This window comes from Brassica napus, chromosome A3, assembly GCF_020379485.1.
Source record: "Brassica napus cultivar Da-Ae chromosome A3, Da-Ae, whole genome shotgun sequence".
Taxonomy (NCBI): domain Eukaryota; kingdom Viridiplantae; phylum Streptophyta; class Magnoliopsida; order Brassicales; family Brassicaceae; genus Brassica; species Brassica napus.
In genome coordinates, this window is record NC_063436.1 from 25,146,209 (window position 1) to 25,165,640 (window position 19,432).

General features: G+C 28.6%; 1 protein-coding gene across 1 annotated transcript; it reads left to right on the forward strand.

Moving 5' to 3' along the window:
* The first annotated feature begins 4,623 nt into the window (after positions 1–4,623).
* Positions 4,624–6,681, forward strand: LOC106356324 (cathepsin D). The gene is given in 6 exon segments (XM_013796093.3): positions 4,624–4,707; positions 4,709–5,012; positions 5,511–6,016; positions 6,106–6,234; positions 6,304–6,386; positions 6,472–6,681. Coding segments are annotated over 6 exon segments (1,188 nt in total). The 5' UTR covers positions 4,624–4,638; the 3' UTR covers positions 6,569–6,681.
* Positions 6,682–19,432: the final 12,751 nt, after the last annotated feature.

The following is a 19,432-nucleotide window of genomic DNA, read 5'->3' on the forward strand; positions in this document are numbered from 1 at the left end:
TTACTTCATGTTATAAAGTAGAAATTTGCCATGGATTAGTCATTGGAAATCTACAACTAATAGTAGCCACATGTTCTGTATATTTTATGCCTATGCAGGTTAACTGTTTTAATATGTTGTAAAATATGTTAAAAGAAAATAGAAGTTATAACGTACGATAATATTTTATATATATACTGTTTAAATTAAGGGAAAACTTAATTTAGTAAATTTTATTTATGGTACACACAGACATGTATGTATAAACGATATACATTTATCATTTATGTAATATATAATATATGATATATGTATAAACTAAAGTAATATAATAGTGAATGGTGACATATATATATATATATATATATATATATATGTATATATATATATATGTATACCTTATTCCTAAATCGGAAGTGGAAAGGTTGAAGTAAACCTTATTAATCCTAGGAATCGGTAACTAATAATATAGCGACACGTTCTGTAACAGACTAGTTGGAAACTAATTTTACTGCATACTCATTTTTTCTTGAAGATTTTATTATTTTTGTTTGTTCGTCTTTAATAGATTTTAGGAGGGGAATTATGCCAAGTAGCTAAGAAAAAAAAAATTAAAAATCTAACCAAAATCCCCCTCTCTTTCCTACTTTCTCTTCCTATCTCTCTCTACTCTCTCTCCCAAAATCTAATTTCTCTTTTTTTTTTGGTTATTTAGCAAAAAAAACCCTTTTAGGAATTGGTAAAACTAGAGCTGAGTATTTATTGTAAGAGATTCTAAATGTAAAATTGCCTTATGACCAATGAATGATTCATTGTAATGCTAGAATGGAAATAATAATGGTGTCAACTTGCATCTATCTAATTCGTTGCTAAAATACTCGATCATATCTAGATTGGGAAACAAATAAAAGTAAGTTGATATACACTTGTAGAATATGAAAACGATTAACTGAAGCTTCAGATCATGAATATTCTATATTATAGTACTATATTTTTGTTCTTTAAATATATTTTAAAACGAAAATTTATTATAAACGTTACCGTAGTATTAATATAAGATTAATATAAACATATCATAATTGATAACATTTAGTGTTTGAAAGTTGAGGGGGTTTTGTTTTGACTGATATAGTCCTTACTAGACCCTATACATTTATAGAGAAAGTTTTATTAACTAAGAAAACTATATAAGGACGCGTTTTTGCTAAGCTTAATTGCAATTTCAAACAATTTTGTATGTTTCTATTCTTCTACTTCTAGCATTATATCCACTAGTTTTGTTTTGTTAAATACTATAAATAATTTAAAATTTTGGGAATTTTTAAGTATTTTCTTACAAATTTGGAATGTCTTACAAATATATTATATGTACGCTTACAAATATTTAAAATCTATCTATATCCAAAGGAGAAAATTCAGGAAACAAAAAAAAAATTATATAGTAATCTAATTATACATAATAATACATATTTGACTAGGATAAAACTAAATGAGCCTATCGTACTATATAAAAGGGACTAAATTCAAGGCTTTTGGGACTATCCACCTCAGCCAAAATATTCGCATCTAAAAAGAATTAGAAATAAATGTCATTTAGAAGATAATTAACTAACATACAACTTTTGATATTTCTAGAAATTTCAAATTTGTAACTACTAATTTATTAATAGAATCATATATCTATATTGAATTATGTTCTATTTTTAATCGTTAGACTTCAAAGGTAAATAAATTATTAATTTATAATATATATAGTTTATAACTTTATATTGTAGTTATAAATAAAGAGAAAATAACCGGGGAGGGTGAAGAAGCTCATGTAAAATTATGTAATTAAAATGGTAAAATGGTGAGCATGATGACGTGAATCTAAGAAAATTTGTTATACAAATTATGGTGCTTTCTTCGTCCACTATAATGATTTAAAATAAAATATATATTCACATAAATAAGTCAATATTTGTTGTTGTTTTTTTTTGTAAGATGTTAAGATTATCATTTTTTGAAAGGTTACACTGTTGTTTTTAAACAACTTATTAGAGCAAGGAAACAAAAACAACCAACAACAACTCAAGGTAAAAAAAGCCTTAAGGAAGTCTTATACAAGAAAGATAAAAAGAAGTAGAGAAGATGAGAAAGAAGAACTTGCCGGGTAAGAGAGGAGACGGTCACGCATCATACGGTCGAGAGAGGCAAGGATGACTGATGAAGGTGAGGAGACAGCTGTGAACACACGAGCATTACGCTCTTTCCACAGCAGGTAGATGGCTGACTGAAAGTAGAGCTTGATGACTGGAGTAGCATGCGTATCTGCGTTGACGCGAGGTTGATTGATCCAGGCTGCAACAGAGTGTAGATCAGCCGGAGGAGAAATCCAAACTTCAGCAGCAAAAGGCTCCCATATCAAGCGAGAGAAAGAGCACTCAAAGAAGAGATGATGGTGAGTCTCTATTTCTAGATTACAAAAGACACATGTTCCTGAGACATTTAACCCCCAACGCCTCAAGCGATCCATGGTTGGCAGTCTTCTCCGCAAAGCCAGCCATGATATAAACACATTACATAGAATATGTTTCTTGAACCAAATAGTCTTGTGCCAATATTTGTTGTTGATAGTGTTTATATTCTTTTCTGACATTAGTATCTATATTTTTTAGTAAACTGATCCAAAGAGATTAATTTGTGGAGCTAACCAAACAAGGATTATAGTGTTTACTTTGAAAAAAATAATAGGTTGAATGATAGATGGCGTGCGTGCTTTTTCACATGGAAATCTGCACATATATTAAAATCGTAAGATTTGAATCATAGAGAAAATATAGTGTATATGACTGAAGTTGGTTCATTCTGAAACTAAAGATGGCTAAAATTCTTCTTTGTCAAAATGCATAGATGTGAATCTTATATGAATAGAGTTCTCCATTGCTTATAACAGTGTAATAAACTCCGTGTGTAAAGGAGAAAAAATGTAATATAAGTGAAAACAAATTTTTTTTTCTTGTGCCTATAGGCTCTTCGCAATTTGAAGAAGAAAGAACATATTGTGTGAAAATCTTTGGCTCGGTCAAATTTTATCCAGTTGTTTATAAAACTGTTGTTATCTGATTCATGTAATTTTTCAGTGTTGATTTAAAAGCCCAAAAACCTATCTATACTGACTTTTTGATATTTTTTTCTGTGATTTGAATTTAAAAAAAAAAGATAAAACTTTCGATAAGTTATGTATACTCAGAACAAGTATTTAGCTTTAGAAAGCATTTACATATTTCAAACTTATAATATATACATATATAATGTTTAAAATTATGCATATAAAACCTGTGTAAAATATGCCTGAATATGTTTCTTTTCTTTAATGTGTTAATCGTACTATATATAACATTACTTTAAAATTTCAAAAAGTTTATGTCACATACAAAAAACCATCAATAAAAAATATAATTCTCCATCTACAACAAGAAAAATGAAAAATTATAAACATATAAATTTAAATTAAGAAAAACTAACATTGGAAAAACAAGAAGTTAATGTAAAAAAAAAGCCCGACAAATAATATTATAAATAAAATAAATTTATAAGACACAATTCGTGCGAAGCGCGGAAAAAATCTCTAGTACAGTTAATAATTCTTATTCTACAAACGTGGTATTTACCAACTATTCTTTGACTTAGAACGCGGAATGAATAATTATTGATCGAACGTTAAGCTAAGTAAGTTTAGATGCATGAAAGCATTATGTTTCTATTCTATCACAAGGGGCATTTAATACTAGTTGCTACAGCTATATGAGCTCTGCTTTTTATTTAAGTGGAATTCAAGCTGTTACAGAATTTCCCCTATTTGTGTCATATGCAAGTTTAAAACACATATAATTCTTATTCTATAAATGTGGCTACCTACTATTTATTTTTCTTAGAAAGCGGAATGAATTATTATTGATCGAACATAAGCTAAATAAAACAACAATTTATGATAATAATAATAATAGATACAATTTATGGACAAAATATTATTTTATAATAATTTACAATTATAATAAAATAAAACTAACACATAATAGTAGTTGAATTGGGTAAAAGTATCTGAGCCTATATACTTAATAATTCTTCTATAAATATGGGGTATCTACCTACTGTTTTTTTGTCTTAGAACGCGGAATGAAGAAGTATTGATCAAACATTAAGCTAATTAAGTTTAGGTGCATGAAACTATTATGTTTCTAGTCCATCACAAGGGGCATTTAATACTAGTTGTTAGCTTACAGCTTATATGAGCTCTACTTTTTATTTAAGTCGAATTCAAGCTGTTACGGAATTTCCCCTATTAAGCTAATTAAGTTTAGGTGCATGAAACCATTATGTTTCTAGTCTATCACAAGGCGCATTTAAATACTAGTTGTTAGCTTACAGCTATACGAGCTCTACCTTTTGTTAAAGTCGAATTCAAGCTGTTACAGAAATTTCCCTATTTTTTCCTATTTGTGTAATATCTTAAATATAAACCACCTACAAGATTATAAAGTACTAAAAATCAAACAAAATTAGTAAACTGTTTGTAGGTTGATAACCTTAGTTAGGTGGGATAATGCCCTAACTAGTAGTATCCCATTGTCGTATCTACCTACTAAAGAATTATAAGACGTTGAAAAGCCTATAAATATGGCTATTTATCTTCTTTTCATCATTCATTTCCGGTTCTTTTCAACATTCTCCCTAGAAAATCCACAAAATGTTTACTTTTAAGAGCTTTTTCTTGACAGTAACAATAATCTTTTGTGCCTTACAAAAATCAGATAGCTCGGCGAGTTTCACAACTAAGAATATTAACGTAGGAGTGGTGAGTTTGAGAAATTTTGGGGATTTGATTTTTTATGGGGAAGTTAGTGTTGGTACTCCACCACAAAAGTTCAACGTAGTGTTCGACACCGGAAGTTCAAACTTTTGGGTTCCGTCAACGAGGTGGCCTACTAAAACCATGTTTCGACACCAAAAGTTTAATGCCAAGGCATCGAAGACCTACTTTCCAGTTCCAGGTCATCATTCGTTTACTCTTCTTTGTTAATTTCTGTTCTGTCTTTCGACTTTGATATGACAAAACAACACTATATATATTCACAAGGCTTAACCGGATTTGGTCTTGAATTCAATTTTTTTTTAAATCAGTCTTATCCAAACTTAATTATACCGGGTCAGATAAGTTTCCTCGCTTTCCGATACACTCAGCATGATCGCATCCTTGTCCGTAAAAATATATTTAATACTATTCACGAACGATGCTTTATTTTAGCAAATTAATATTATATAGTTAGCTTGCTCAGATTAAGTTTTATGAAATGTAGATGATATTCTCTCTCTCTCTCTTTCTCTCTCTCCGTACTTAAACACATGTATGATTTGTGAAGTTTTTTAGGGACTACCCGAGATGATAGTCTTATTTAAACATATATTCCTTTTATGGTATATGTGTTCCCATTTGCCAATCCACAGTTTTTCTCTCGTCTTCGACTAATCATCAATCTCTCGTTTTACAGACAGACATGATGAAAGTATTGAATATGAAGCTGGTGCACTGAAAGGTAACCTATCCCGAGACAATCTCATGCTTGGTGGGGTTATGCTTGAGGCGCAAGACTTCTTTGTTGGGTTTAACCCAGATTCTCATCTTACAGAAGTCAAATTCGATGGAATACTCGGACTCGCATTGCCATCTCTGAAGATTGCTGGAACTAAGACTGTATTGGAGAATCTGGTGGAAAAAAATTTGATAAGCCAGCGCATTTTTTCTATACGGATGAAGACTTCTCGCAAGCGCAAGAGAGCTGGAGACGAAGTTCAAAACGCTGGTCAAATAACTTTTGGCGGACTCAACAAAAGACACTTCCGTGGCGAACATGTATATGTTCCTGTATTGTCGGGGACAGGCTTTTGGAAAATTTCAATGTCTCAAATCTATGTTGGTGCACATGCTGTCGATGTTTGTATTCCACAATGCTTTGCATTTGTGGACTCTGGGACTACCGATATTTATGGCCCAAAGGTAGGAGAAACTAAGTTTTAGTGTGTTTATACAGTTTAATTAGTTTATATCTATTTTTGTTTTGTTAATTTATGTTTCCTGATGTGCAGGAACAAATCAAGAAGATCTATGAAAAACTTGGAACAGAAAAAGTTTTTGCATGCTCGGAATTTAAAAAGTTGCCGGCGATGATCTCCTTCCTAATTGGAGGAAAGCGTTTATTTATCAATCGAAACAACGTAAGATCCTAATTCTCTATACTTTTAGTTGTTTATTCTCACCATTTGACATATATTATTTTTTTGAAGTACGCATACGAATACACTGACACAAAGGATGCAAAACGATGCGCCCTTCGTCTTGTGACATCTGACACTGGCACTGACACATGGTAAGTTATAACGTTGTTAAACTCAATTTTTTTTTGGAACATTGATCAAAATTTCTTGAACTAATTATTTGAGATTTGAATTCAGGATTTTGGGTATGGCGTTCATGCAAGCTATCCATACGGTCTTCGATTTTCAAGATTTTAACAGACCAAAGATCGGTTTTGCTGAAGCAGTACCATAAGCATGGAGACAAAAGAAGAGAAGAAACACTATTAAAAAACGATACTTAAGTTATATTAAAGTTTATGCAGATGATCCGTAAGCATATTATCTTAATAAAAATGAATTATCTATATATCTTTTTGGTCATTGTTTTGAATGGATTATCTATCATCTTTATATATACTCAAAACGAACTAAAGTAAATAATCACTCAATATGTACAATTTAGACTAGTTAAAAACTTTGCTTCAATGGCTATTCCATGTAACTTGACAACCTCGATCTTGTCCCGAGATCACTCTAGTCAGGCAAAGCTTCTCCTGAGTATCATGGCTACTTTGGTCCTAAAAACTTGCACATTCTCTCTTCTCTCTGGTTTGACGTTTCTTCCAACGGAGTCTCTATATACACAACTCAAACGCCATCTCAACTTCACCAACATGCTCTAACGTGTTGAGCAAGGCAGCCAAAGAAGAACATGTAAGCTTACGCCGAAGCGTGCGCTACAGAACAAGAACGTATAGCAGCAATTTTGGTTAACAAATAACGGTCTAGAGTCTCGTAGACACTTCCAAAACCCTTTAAAACTTCAACGCTATTCCTTTGCATCTCTCATACGTCTTTTTATAAGACATATTATTTTTCGCTAATTCAGTATTTATGAAAATATAGAAAACCCAATCCATTGTTAAAAAAAAAAACAATCCAACATTTTTTAGTATTTTGTGTTACGAGATTGGCTGATTGGCTTCTGTAATTAATTGAACTTCTAACCCGAAATCCATTTTCGTCATCATCTAACTATATCCATCGAAAAATGAATGAAGCCTGCCCCTTCATTCATTAAATAATAGATTTTCTGGTGGAAGATCTTTCATATTACTTTACGTAAAATAGGGTTGTGTTCTCATTAAATCTATGTTTCCTTGTTTATATAACTCAGTGGTTAACTTCAAATGCTGTTTGAATAATTTGATAGTCACTGTAGATGGAGATGTTTTAATTGTTAATAGTGTACGTGAGAGTATGTCCTACATATGGAACTTTAAAATCTACAAGATGGGTTTATCCAAAGGGAGCAAGTGGGAGGAAGTTGTAACTTTGGCAAACGAGGCCATTCTTTTAGAATTGGGTATCACAGTGCTTGCCAACGACATGGAAGGAATCAAGAGAAACTCGATCTACTTCAATTGTTCTGATTTAATAAATCCATATGATGAAAATGAGATTTTCATATTCAATCTTGATACAAAGAAGGTTAAACAACTGAATCAGTTTGTTTGTTTGTCCGTTCAATGCTCTAATGCACGATGGTTCTTACCAAGTTTCAAACGTGAATGATTAATCACTGTAAATATGTTCACTACATTTTTATTGTATTTTATATGAGCAGTTTGGAAATAATTTCATTTGCATTTGTATCATTTTCAAGTTTCTGTGTTAAATTTTCAGGTATGTATTTGGCTTTAAGCCTTTAACTAATGCGTTTGAGATTGTGTAACTTTTTTTTTCTGATACATTTTAGCCAAAACAAGGTTTATTCACGGAAACAAGTCAATAGCTAGTAGTTTTGATAGTTCCAAAAAAAAAAAGCTAGTAGTTTTGACTCACATCTAATCGTGAAAGATATTAAGAAAACTCCATATTCATAGGGATTTTAATGGTTATGATAATTGTAAAATCTAAATGTGAAGGTATAATATAATAAATTTGCAGGTAAGTCTATTTTAATTTGAAAGTTTCGTATAATAAAACTAACAATTCGGAGTAATGGGATTACGATCCTTATAAGATAAAACATATATATATATATATATATTTAGCGTTGCATTGAATTTGTGTATATATGGACGTAAAATAGTTCGATTGGATCTGATCTTATATGATAGTTCTCGTAAAGAAATAAGTTTATACATATATCTCCACGAATTAACAATTTCAAATCTATTTACTCTTCAACTGAAATTTCAAATTTAATTACCCATAAACCATAATTTTATTTGGTTTATTACCAACCAGATAATTCTAAACCGACTAAACCAAACTAACATTCATTTTTTAGTTTGATACTGTTTTCTTAAACTCCGGTTCAAGTTATGAAATTATAATATAAAACCCTTATATCGCCTCAAATCTGGAACCAACGATCGTAAATTAACTACGAGATTGGCAAAAGAAAGCAATATAAATTTACCATACGTGAATTATATTATTGTTTTGGTGGCTATACCAATAGCATTTATTTTTACACTAAATAAATAAATTAGAAAAATAATTGCAGTAACTCTAATGGAAACGCATGCATTTACCTTATTTAATGGTTAACCGATAACCCTTACCTAAATATATGACAGTTGACTACGTACGTCTCTAATGTCTCTAAGAGGTGAGAGTTAGCTCTTTACAAACTTTCTCTAATAGAAAGAACGAAAACGAAAACCCTATTTTCTCCCATATTCCACCTGATGGCCTCTAACGCTGTCTCTTTTTCTATGGCAGTCACTCCATCAGGACCAAAAAGAAATCTCCGTTGCTGGTCCGAGCTTCCTCTAGATCTCATGCGATCGATCTTCGAGCGCCTTGGATAGTTGGATTTGCTGATTTCGAACGAGCTAAATCCGTTTATCATTGCTTGCGTCAGTTTTGGTCGTGTGATAGAGAAGCTTGGTCAACATTGGCCGCACAAATCTTTTTCTCGAATATGTAACTTAGTTTTCAATTTTGATAAACTCTTTGATAAAATACCAAACGTGTTATTTTACTCTCTAAATGTTTTTCAAATTCTATTTATAGATTTTATTTTATTCTAGAAATCTGATTAAGATAAGAACTAATTATTTATCTAATCCTAATTTACAAGAAAAATAGCTTAGTTTGATATCATTATCCTAATAGTGTTTTATATCGAAACATGCTACTAACTTTTTTTTTTTTTTTTTTTTTTTGGTAAAATGTTAAATATTATACCATTTTTTAAGTTTTGACAGAGTTTACAGAGACAACTAGTAGCGGAATTGCAAAATGAAACTAAACAGACGGACAAAAGCAACAATGAATTGAAACCAAAGAAGAGCGACAAACCTAATAACTAGCTAAACAGCGAGACGCGCTAAGACCAAGCGAAACCAGAAGGTCGGAGATAGATAGCCAGTTACCACGAGCTACCGAGAGCTAGGCGCCCTCAAACCTAGAAGCTACGGCTCCTGCAGCTTCCTACCACCTTCCCAACACAACCAACTCGAAGAATCATAGCACATACTTACTACCAAACCAGACAGACGCACCTCCGACGGCACGAGAGAGAGCCTTCACGCGACGATGCCGTCGTTCAAACGGCAGACCTGAAGATTGCCGTCTCCAAACCCGACCCTTTGTGACCGTATACACCCTTTGAACCGAAATCTCATATAGAGAGAGCGGACCGAACAAAAGCTAACCCTCCAGAAGTGAACCTACAAGAGAAGCAGCAAACCCGAGAGCCGAACTGCCGCACAGAGACAAGAGAATGGCCGCATCGACCATAGGAAAAACAAGACAAAGTCACCCTTTGGTTGCTGCCAAAACCTATACAAACGGGCTGATGACAGCAGCAACTCCACAACACACACCACAGCCTCTGCTCAAACCGGAAGAGCCCATCCACTAGGAGACAGAACGTAAACGGCTGACCCCAGTGCTGGGAAGATGAGCGCAAACCAAGAAAACCCGAGAATCCGCCTGAACCGAAGACCCCTCGGCGAGGAAGAGCAACTCGGACATGGACAGTCCTTGAGAACATGCTACTAACTTTATTAAAAGAAAGCGTTATTAACAAAATCTCATCAAATCACTTGTCTTCTTTAGCTTTCTCGTTCATCTTCTTCTCCCACCTTCTTTTCCTGTAATCAAGACGCATATGAGGTATGTCCAGCATCAGCTTCGCAATCCTCTCCCTTTTCTCAGCTGAGATTCTGTGGCACTTATGACATTTCTTATTCGTCCTCATCGCTTACCTCTCTAGATCATAAGTCCAATCCTCTCTATACTCTCCAGCAGTCAACATTTCTTTCCTCGGAGCCGGCCTTATTATTAACTATTTTAGTTTTAACTGAAAGAGGTAATTAACTCCGTAAACTCAACAAAATCAACATGTTCATTGTGTATATTGATGTGAATATGTAACTACCACAGTATTATTTATCACATTTATGAGGTTTGAAATAAGTATGGACTATAAGCTAAATGATCAATATAAATATTTAACTAATTTTAGAGCATAATATATATACATTCATACTTTTTGAATGTCGATTTCATGTTCATCCATATAGGTATAATAAGACTTATTTCATCCATAGAGGATCGTGGTAATTGTTTACCAACTTAATCATATTCTTCTACGTGCTTCACCTACCTAAGCATTCCAGTGCATATGACAAAATTAAGACTACTCATTTTTGTCAAGAAAAAAAGCATTGCGAACTCTGAATATGAAAGCCACCTTACAAAAAAAATGTTTGAGAAAGGAATTGATTTAGTAACGTACAAGATAAAGCTCTTATGCACATTTAAGTCATGCCACAAACCAGTTTTTGTTCTATATTATCGGTTTGTAGCTTGGAATTTAGATAATTATGAAGGTTGGGATAAAACATGATGATCAAGAAAATGTTGCCAATTATTATTAATGCTTAAATTCAAAAACAAAACAACGAAGAGAAACCCCTGTAGTTAGGGATCAATCATTCCTGAAACTTGCTAAGAACCAATGAGCTCTAGAGAATGAAACACAGGAACCCCTGTAGCAGCGGAAGATCTAGATTTCTAATTTCTAAGTCACAATCACAAATCTACAATAATTCACTATAGAAATAAAAACTTTTCAAAAATAACAGTTTTCGTAAAAATTATTGAGAAAATGCAACCTATTGATGAAATATTCTGAAAAAATATTTATCTATCAACAAAAGTTCTTGTTATCCTAATTTCAAAGTCACAACTCCAAATCTACAATAGTACTCTATACAAATGAAAACTTTTCAGAAATAACAGTTTTTTGTAAAAATATTGAAAAATGTAACACATTGATGGAAAATTATGAAAGAATACTCATCTATCAAAACAAATTCTTGTTATCCTTATTTCTAAGTCACAATCCCAAATCTACAACAGTTCTCTATAAAAATGAAAACTTTTCAAAAATAGCAGCTTTTGTAAAAATTGTTTAAAAAAATACAATCTATGGAAGAAAAAATCTGAAAGTATACTTAAATTTCAACAAAAATTCTTGTTATCCTAATTTCTAATTGACAATCCCAAATCTACAATAGTTCTCATTTTAATCGAAAACTTTCCAAAAATATGAGGTTTATTAAAAAGTATTTTTAAAATGCAACATATTGATGAAGTTTTTTGAAAGAATACTCATCTATCAAAAAAAATTCTAGTTATCCTAATTTTTAAGTCACAATCCAAATCTACAATAGTTCTCTATAGAAAATAAAAACATTTCAAAAATAGCAGGTTTCGTAAAAATTATTGAGAAAATGCAACCTCTTGACAAACAATTCTGAAAAAATACTAATCTATCAACGACAATTCATGTTATCCTAATTTCAAAGGCACAACCCCAAATCTACAATAGTACTCTATACATATGAAAACTTTCCAGAAATAACATTTTTTGTAAAAAATATTGAAAAAAGTGACCTATTGATGGAAAATTATGAAATAATACTCATCTATCAAAACCAATTCTTCTTATCCTTATTTTTAAGTCAAAATCCCAAATCTATAACAATTCACTATAGAAATGAAAACTTTCTAAAAATAACAGCTTTTGTAAATATTATTTTAAAAATGCAATCTATGGTATAGAAAATGTGAAAGAATACTTATATATCAACAAAAATTCTTGTTATCCTAACTTCTATGTGACAATCCCAAATCTACAATAGTTCTCTATGTAAATGAAAACTTTCCAAAAACATGTGGTTTTAAAGAAATTATTAAAAAGATGCAACCTATTGTAGAAAAATTCTTGTTGTACAAATTTCTAAGTCACAATCCTAAATCTACAATAGTTCTCTATAAAAATGAAAAATTTCCAAAAATAGCAGTTTTTGTAAAAATTATTGAAAAATGTAACCTATTGGTGAAAAATTCTGAAAGAATACTCTTCTATCAAAACAAATTCTTGTTATCTTTATTTCTAAGTCACAATCCCAAATCTATAACAGTTCTCTATAAAAATGAAAACTTTCCAAAATATCAGCTTTTAAAAAAAAACTATTTTAAAAATGCAATCTATGAAAGAAAAAATCTGAAAGAATACTTATATATCAACAAAAATTATTGTTATCCTAATTTCTAATCCAAAATATATAGTAGTTCTCTATAGAAATAAATTTTTTCCAAAAATAGCAACTTTGGTAAAAGTTATTGAAAAAATGCAACCTATTGATGAAAAATATTGAAAAAATTCTCATATATCAACGAAAATTCTTGTTATCTTAATTTCAAAGTCACAACCCCAAATCTACAATAGTACTCTATAGAAATGAAAACTTTCCAAAATAGCAGTTTTTGTAAAATTTATTGAAAAAATGCAATCTATGGAAGAAAAAATCTGTAAGAATACTTAAATATCAACAAAAATTCTTGTTATCCTAATTTATAAGTGACAATCCCGAATCTATAATAGTTCTCTATGTAAATGAAAACTTTCCAAAAATAGAAGGTTTTTTAAAAATTATTTAAGAAATGCAACCTATTGATGAAAAATTTCGAAAGAATGCTCATCTATCAAAACAAATTCTTGTTATCTTTATTTCTAAGTCACAATCCCAAATCTACAACAGTTCTCTATAAAAAAAGAAAACTTTCGAAAAACATCAGCTTTTATAAAAATTATTTAAAAAATGCAATCTATTGAAGAAAAACCTAAAAATATACATATATATATATCAATAAAAATTCTTGTTATCTTAATTTCTAAGTGACAATCTCAAATCTAGTATAGTTCTCTATATAAATGAAAACTTTCCAAAATATGAGGTTTTTCAAAACTTATTAAAAAAATTCAACCTATTGATGAACAATTCTGAAAAAAATACTCATCTATTAAGACAAATTCTTCTAATACTAGTTTCTAAGTCACCATCCTAAATCTACAATAGTTTTCTATAAAAATGAAAACTATCTAAAAATAGCACGTTTTAAAAACAATATTTTAAAAATACAACATATTGATGAAAAATTCTGAAAAAATACTGATCTATAAACACAAATTCTTTTTATCCTTATTTCAAAGTCACAATCCCAATCTACAATAGTTCTCTATAAAAAATGAAAGCTTTCCAAAAATAGTAGGTTGTTAAAATATTATTTAAAAAATAAAACCTTCTTTTGAAACTTTGAGAGAATACTCATCTATCAACAAAAATTCAAGTTATCATAATTTCTAAGTCATAATCCCAAATATACAATAGTTCTCTATCTAAACAAAAACATTCCAAAAATAGTAACTTTGGTAAAAATTATTGACAAAATGCAACTTATTGATGAAAAATCCTGAAAAATTACTCATATATTAACGAAAATTCATATTATCCTAATTTCAAAGTCACAACCCCAAATCTACAATAGTACTCTATAGAAATGAAAACTTTTCAAAATAGCAGTTTTTGTAAAATTTATTGAAAAAATGCAATCTATGGAAGAAAAAATCTGTAAGAATACTTAAATATCAACAAAAGTTTTTGTTATCCTAATTTATAAGTGACAATCCCAAATCTATAATAGTTCTCTATGTAAATGAAAACTTTCCAAAAATAAAAGGTTTTCTAAAAATTATTTAAGAAATGCAACCTATTGATGAAAAATTCTGAAAGAATGCTCATCTATCAAAACAAATTCTTGTTATCTTTATTTCTAAGTCACAATCCCAAATGTACAACAGTTCTCTGTAAAAATGAAAACTTTCCAAAAACATCAGCTTTCGTAAAAATTATTTAAAAAATGCAATCTATTGAAAAAAAACTGAAAGAATACATATATATATATCAAAAAAAAATTCTTGTTATCTTAATTTCTAATTGACAATCTCAAATCTACAATAGTTCTCTATATAAATGAAAACTTTCCAAAAATATGAGGTTTTTTAAAACTTATTTAAAAATGCAACCTATTGATAAAGAATTCTGAAAAAATACTCATCTATTAAGAAAAATTCTTCTAATACTAGTTTCTAAGTCACCATCCAAAATCTACAATAGTTCTCTATAAAAATGAAAACTATCCAAAAATAGCACGTTTTAAAAAACAATATTTTAAAAATGCAACATACTGATAAAAAATTCTGAAAAATACTCATCTATAAACAAAAATTCTTTTTTATCCTTATTTCAAAGTCACAATCACAATCTACAATAGTTCTCTATAAAAAAATGAAAGCTTTCCAAAAATAGTAGGTTGTTAAAATATTATTTAAAAAATAAAACTTTCTTTTGAAACTTTGAGAGAATACTCATCTATCAACAAAAGTTCTAGTTATCTTAATTTCTAAGTCATAATCCCAAATATACAGTAGTTCTCTATCTAAATAAAAACTTTCCAAAAATAGCAACTTTGGTAAAAATTATTGACAAAATGCAACCTATTGATGAAAAATCCTGAAAAACTACTCATCTATTAACAACAATTCATGTTATCCTAAATTCAAAGTCACAACCCCAAATCTACAATAGTACTCTATAGAAATCAAAACTTGCCAAAAATAGTTGTTTTTGTAAAAATTATTGAAAAATGTAACCTATTGATGAAAATATTGAAAGAATACTCATCTATCAAAACAAATTCTTGTTATCATAATTTCAAAGTCACAATCCCAAATCTGCAACAGTTCTATAAAAATGAAAACTTTCCAAAAATAGCTGTTTTTGTAAAAATTATTTTGAAAATGCAAATTATGGAAGAAAAATCTTAAACAATACTTATATATCAACAAAAATTCTTGTTATCTTAATTTCTAAGTGAAAATCCCGAATCTACAAAATTTCTCTATGTATTTCAAAATTAAAAAGTTTTTAAAATTAATTTAAAAAATACAACCTATTGATGAATAATTCTGAAAGAATACTCATCTATTAACAAAAATTCTTGTTATACTAATTTCTAAGTCACAATCCTAAATCTATAATAGTTTTCTATAAAAATGAAAACTTTCTAAAAATAGTTGTTTTTGTAAAAATTATTGAAAAATGTAACCTACTCATGAAATATTCTGAAAGATACTCATCTATCAAAACAAATTTTTATTATCATTATTTTTAAGTCACAATCCCAAATCTAAAACAGTTCTCTATAAAAATAAAAAATTTACAAAAATAGCAGCTTTTGTAAAAATTATTTAAAAAATGCAATCTATTGAAGAAAAAAATCTGAAAGAATAGTTATATATCAAGAAAAATTCTTGTTATCCTAATTTCTAAGTGACAATCTCAAATCTACAATATCTCTCTATTTAAATGAAAAAATTCCAAAAATATTAGGTTTATTAAAAATTATTTTAAAAATGCAAACGGTTGATTCAAAATTCTAAACAAATACTCATCTATAAACAAAAAATCTTGTTATCCTTATTTCTAAGTCACAATCTCAATTCTACAATAGTTCTCTATAATAAATGAAAACTTTCCAAAAATAGCAGGCTCTTATAAAATTATTTTAAAAATGCAACCTATTGATGAAATTTTCTAAGAGAATAATCATTTATCAACAAAAATTCTATTTATCCAAATTTATAAGTCACAATCCCAAATCTACAATAGTTCTCTATTGAAATAAAAACTTTCAAAAAGTGGCAGCTCTCTGAAAAAATACTCATCTATCAACGAAAATTTTTGTTATCCTAATTTCAAAGTCACAACCCCAAATCTACAACAGTACTCTATAGAAATGAAAATTTCCAAAAATAGTAGTTTTTGTAAAAATTATTGAAAAATGTAACCTATTGATGAAAATTCAAGAGAGAATACTCATTTATCTAAACAAATTCTTGTTATCCTTATTTCTAAGTCACAATCTCAAATCTACAACAGTTCTCTATAAAAATGAAAATTTTCCAAAAATAGCAGTTTTTGTAAAAATTATTTTAAAAATGCAATCTAAGAAAAATCTGAAAGAATACTTATATATCAACAAAATTCTTGTTATCCGAATTTATAAATGACAATCCCAAATCTACAATAGGTCTCAATTTAAATGAAAACTTTCCAAAAATATGAGGTTTATTAAAAGTTATTTAAAAAATGCCACCTATTGATGAAAAATTCTGAAAGAATACTCATCTATAAAAAAAGTTCTTGTTATCCTTACTTCTACAATAGTTCTCTATAGAAATAAAAAACTTTCCAAAAAAATCAGCTTTCGTAAAAATTAGTTTAAAAATACCACCTATTGATGAAAAATTCTGAAAGAATACTCATCAATAAAAAAAATTCTTGTTATCTTTATTTCTTCAATAGTTCTCTATAGAAATAAAAAAAACTTTCCAAAAAGAGTAGCTTTTTAAAAAATTATTGAAAAAATACAACATATTGATGAAAAATTCTGAAAAAAATACTCATTTATCAACGAAAATTCTTGTTATCCTAATTTCAAAGTCACAACCCCAAATCTACAACAGTACTCTATAGAAATGAAAATTTCCAAAAATAGTAGTTTTTGTAAAAATTATTGAAAAATGTAACCTATTGATGAAAATTCAAGAGAGAATACTCATTTATCTAAACAAATTCTTGTTATCCTTATTTCTAAGTCACAATCTCAAATCTACAACAGTTCTCTATAAAAATGAAAATTTCCAAAAATAGCAGTTTTTGTAAAAATTATTTTAAAAATGCAATCTAAGAAAAATCTGAAAGAATACTTATATATCAACAAAATTCTTGTTATCCGAATTTATAAATGACAATCCCAAATCTACAATAGGTCTCAATTTAAATGAAAACTTTCCAAAAATATGAGGTTTATTAAAAGTTATTTAAAAAATGCCACCTATTGATGAAAAATTCTGAAAGAATACTCATCTATAAAAAAAAGTTCTTGTTATCCTTACTTCTACAATAGTTCTCTATAGAAATAAAAAACTTTCCAAAAAAATCAGCTTTCGTAAAAATTAGTTTAAAAATACCACCTATTGATGAAAAATTCTGAAAGAATACTCATCAATAAAAAAAATTCTTGTTATCTTTATTTCTTCAATAGTTCTCTATAGAAATAAAAAAACTTTCCAAAAAGAGTAGCTTTTTAAAAAATTATTGAAAAAATACAACATATTGATGAAAAATTCTGAAAAAAATACTCATTTATCAACGAAAATTCTTGTTATCCTAATTTCAAAGTCAGAATCCCAAATCTACAACAGTACTTTATAGATCTGAAAACTTTCCCAAAATAGCAGTTTTTGTAATTTTTTTTGAAAAATGTAACCTATTGATGAAAAATTCTGAAAGAATACTCATCTATCAAAATAAATTGTTTTTTTTTTGTCACAGATATCAAAATAAATTGTTGTTATTCTTATTTATAAGTCACAATCCAAATCTACAACAGTTCTCCATAAAAATGAAAACTTTCCGAAAATAGCAGCTTTTGTAAAATTTATTTTAAAAATGCAATCTAAGAAAAAGTCTAAAAGAATACTTATATATCAACAAAAATTATTGTTATCCTAATTTATAAATGACAATCCCTAATCTACAATAGCTCTCTATTTAAATGAAAACTTTCCAAAAATATGAGGTTTATTAAATATTATTTAAAAAATGCCACCTATTGATGAAAAATTCTGAAAGAATACTCAGCTATATAAAAAAATTCTTGTTATCCTTCTTTCTACAATAGTTCTGTATAGGAATTAAAAAAAACTTTCGAAAAATAGCAGCTTTTTTAAAAATTATTGAAAAAATACAACCTATTGATGAAAAATTCTGAAAAAAATACTCATCTATCAACGAAAATTCTTGTTATCCTAATTTCAAAGTCACAATCTTAAATCTACAACAGTACTCTATAGAAATGAAAACTTCCCAAAATAGCTGTTTTTGTGAAAATTATTGAAAAATGTAACCTATGGATGAAAAATTCTGAAAGAATACTCATCTATCAAAATAAATTGTTGTTATTCTTATTTTTAAGTCACAATCCCAAATCTACAACATTTCTCTATAAGAATGAAAACTTTTCAAAAATAGCAGCTTTTGTAAAAATTATTTTAAAAATGCAATCTAAGAAAAATTCTAAAAGAATACTTATATATTAAAAAAAATTCTTGTTATCCTAATTTATAAATGACAATCCCAAATCTACAATAGCTCTCTATTTAAATGAAAACTTTCCAAAAATATGAGGTTTATTAAATATTATTTAAAAAATACAACTTATTGACGAACAATTCTGAAAGAATACTCATCTATAAAAAAAATTATTGTTATCCTTATTTCTACAATATTTTTCTATAGAAAAAAAAAACTTTCCAAAAAAAGCAACTTTCGTAAAAATTATTGAAAAGATACAACCTATTGATGAAAACTTCTGAAAAATATTCATCTATCAACGAAAATTCTTGTTATCCTAATTTCAAAGTCACAACCCAAAATCTACAATATTACTCTATACAAATAAAAATTTCCAAAAATACCAGTTTTTGTAAAAATTATTGAAAAATGTAACCTATTGATGAAAATTCTAAAAGATTACTCATCTATCAAAACAAATTATTGTCATCCTTATTTAAAAGTTACAATCTCAAATCTTCAACAGTTCTCTATAAAAATGAAAACTTTTCAAAAATAGCAGCTTTTGTAAAAATAATTTTAAAAATGCGAACATTGAATATGAA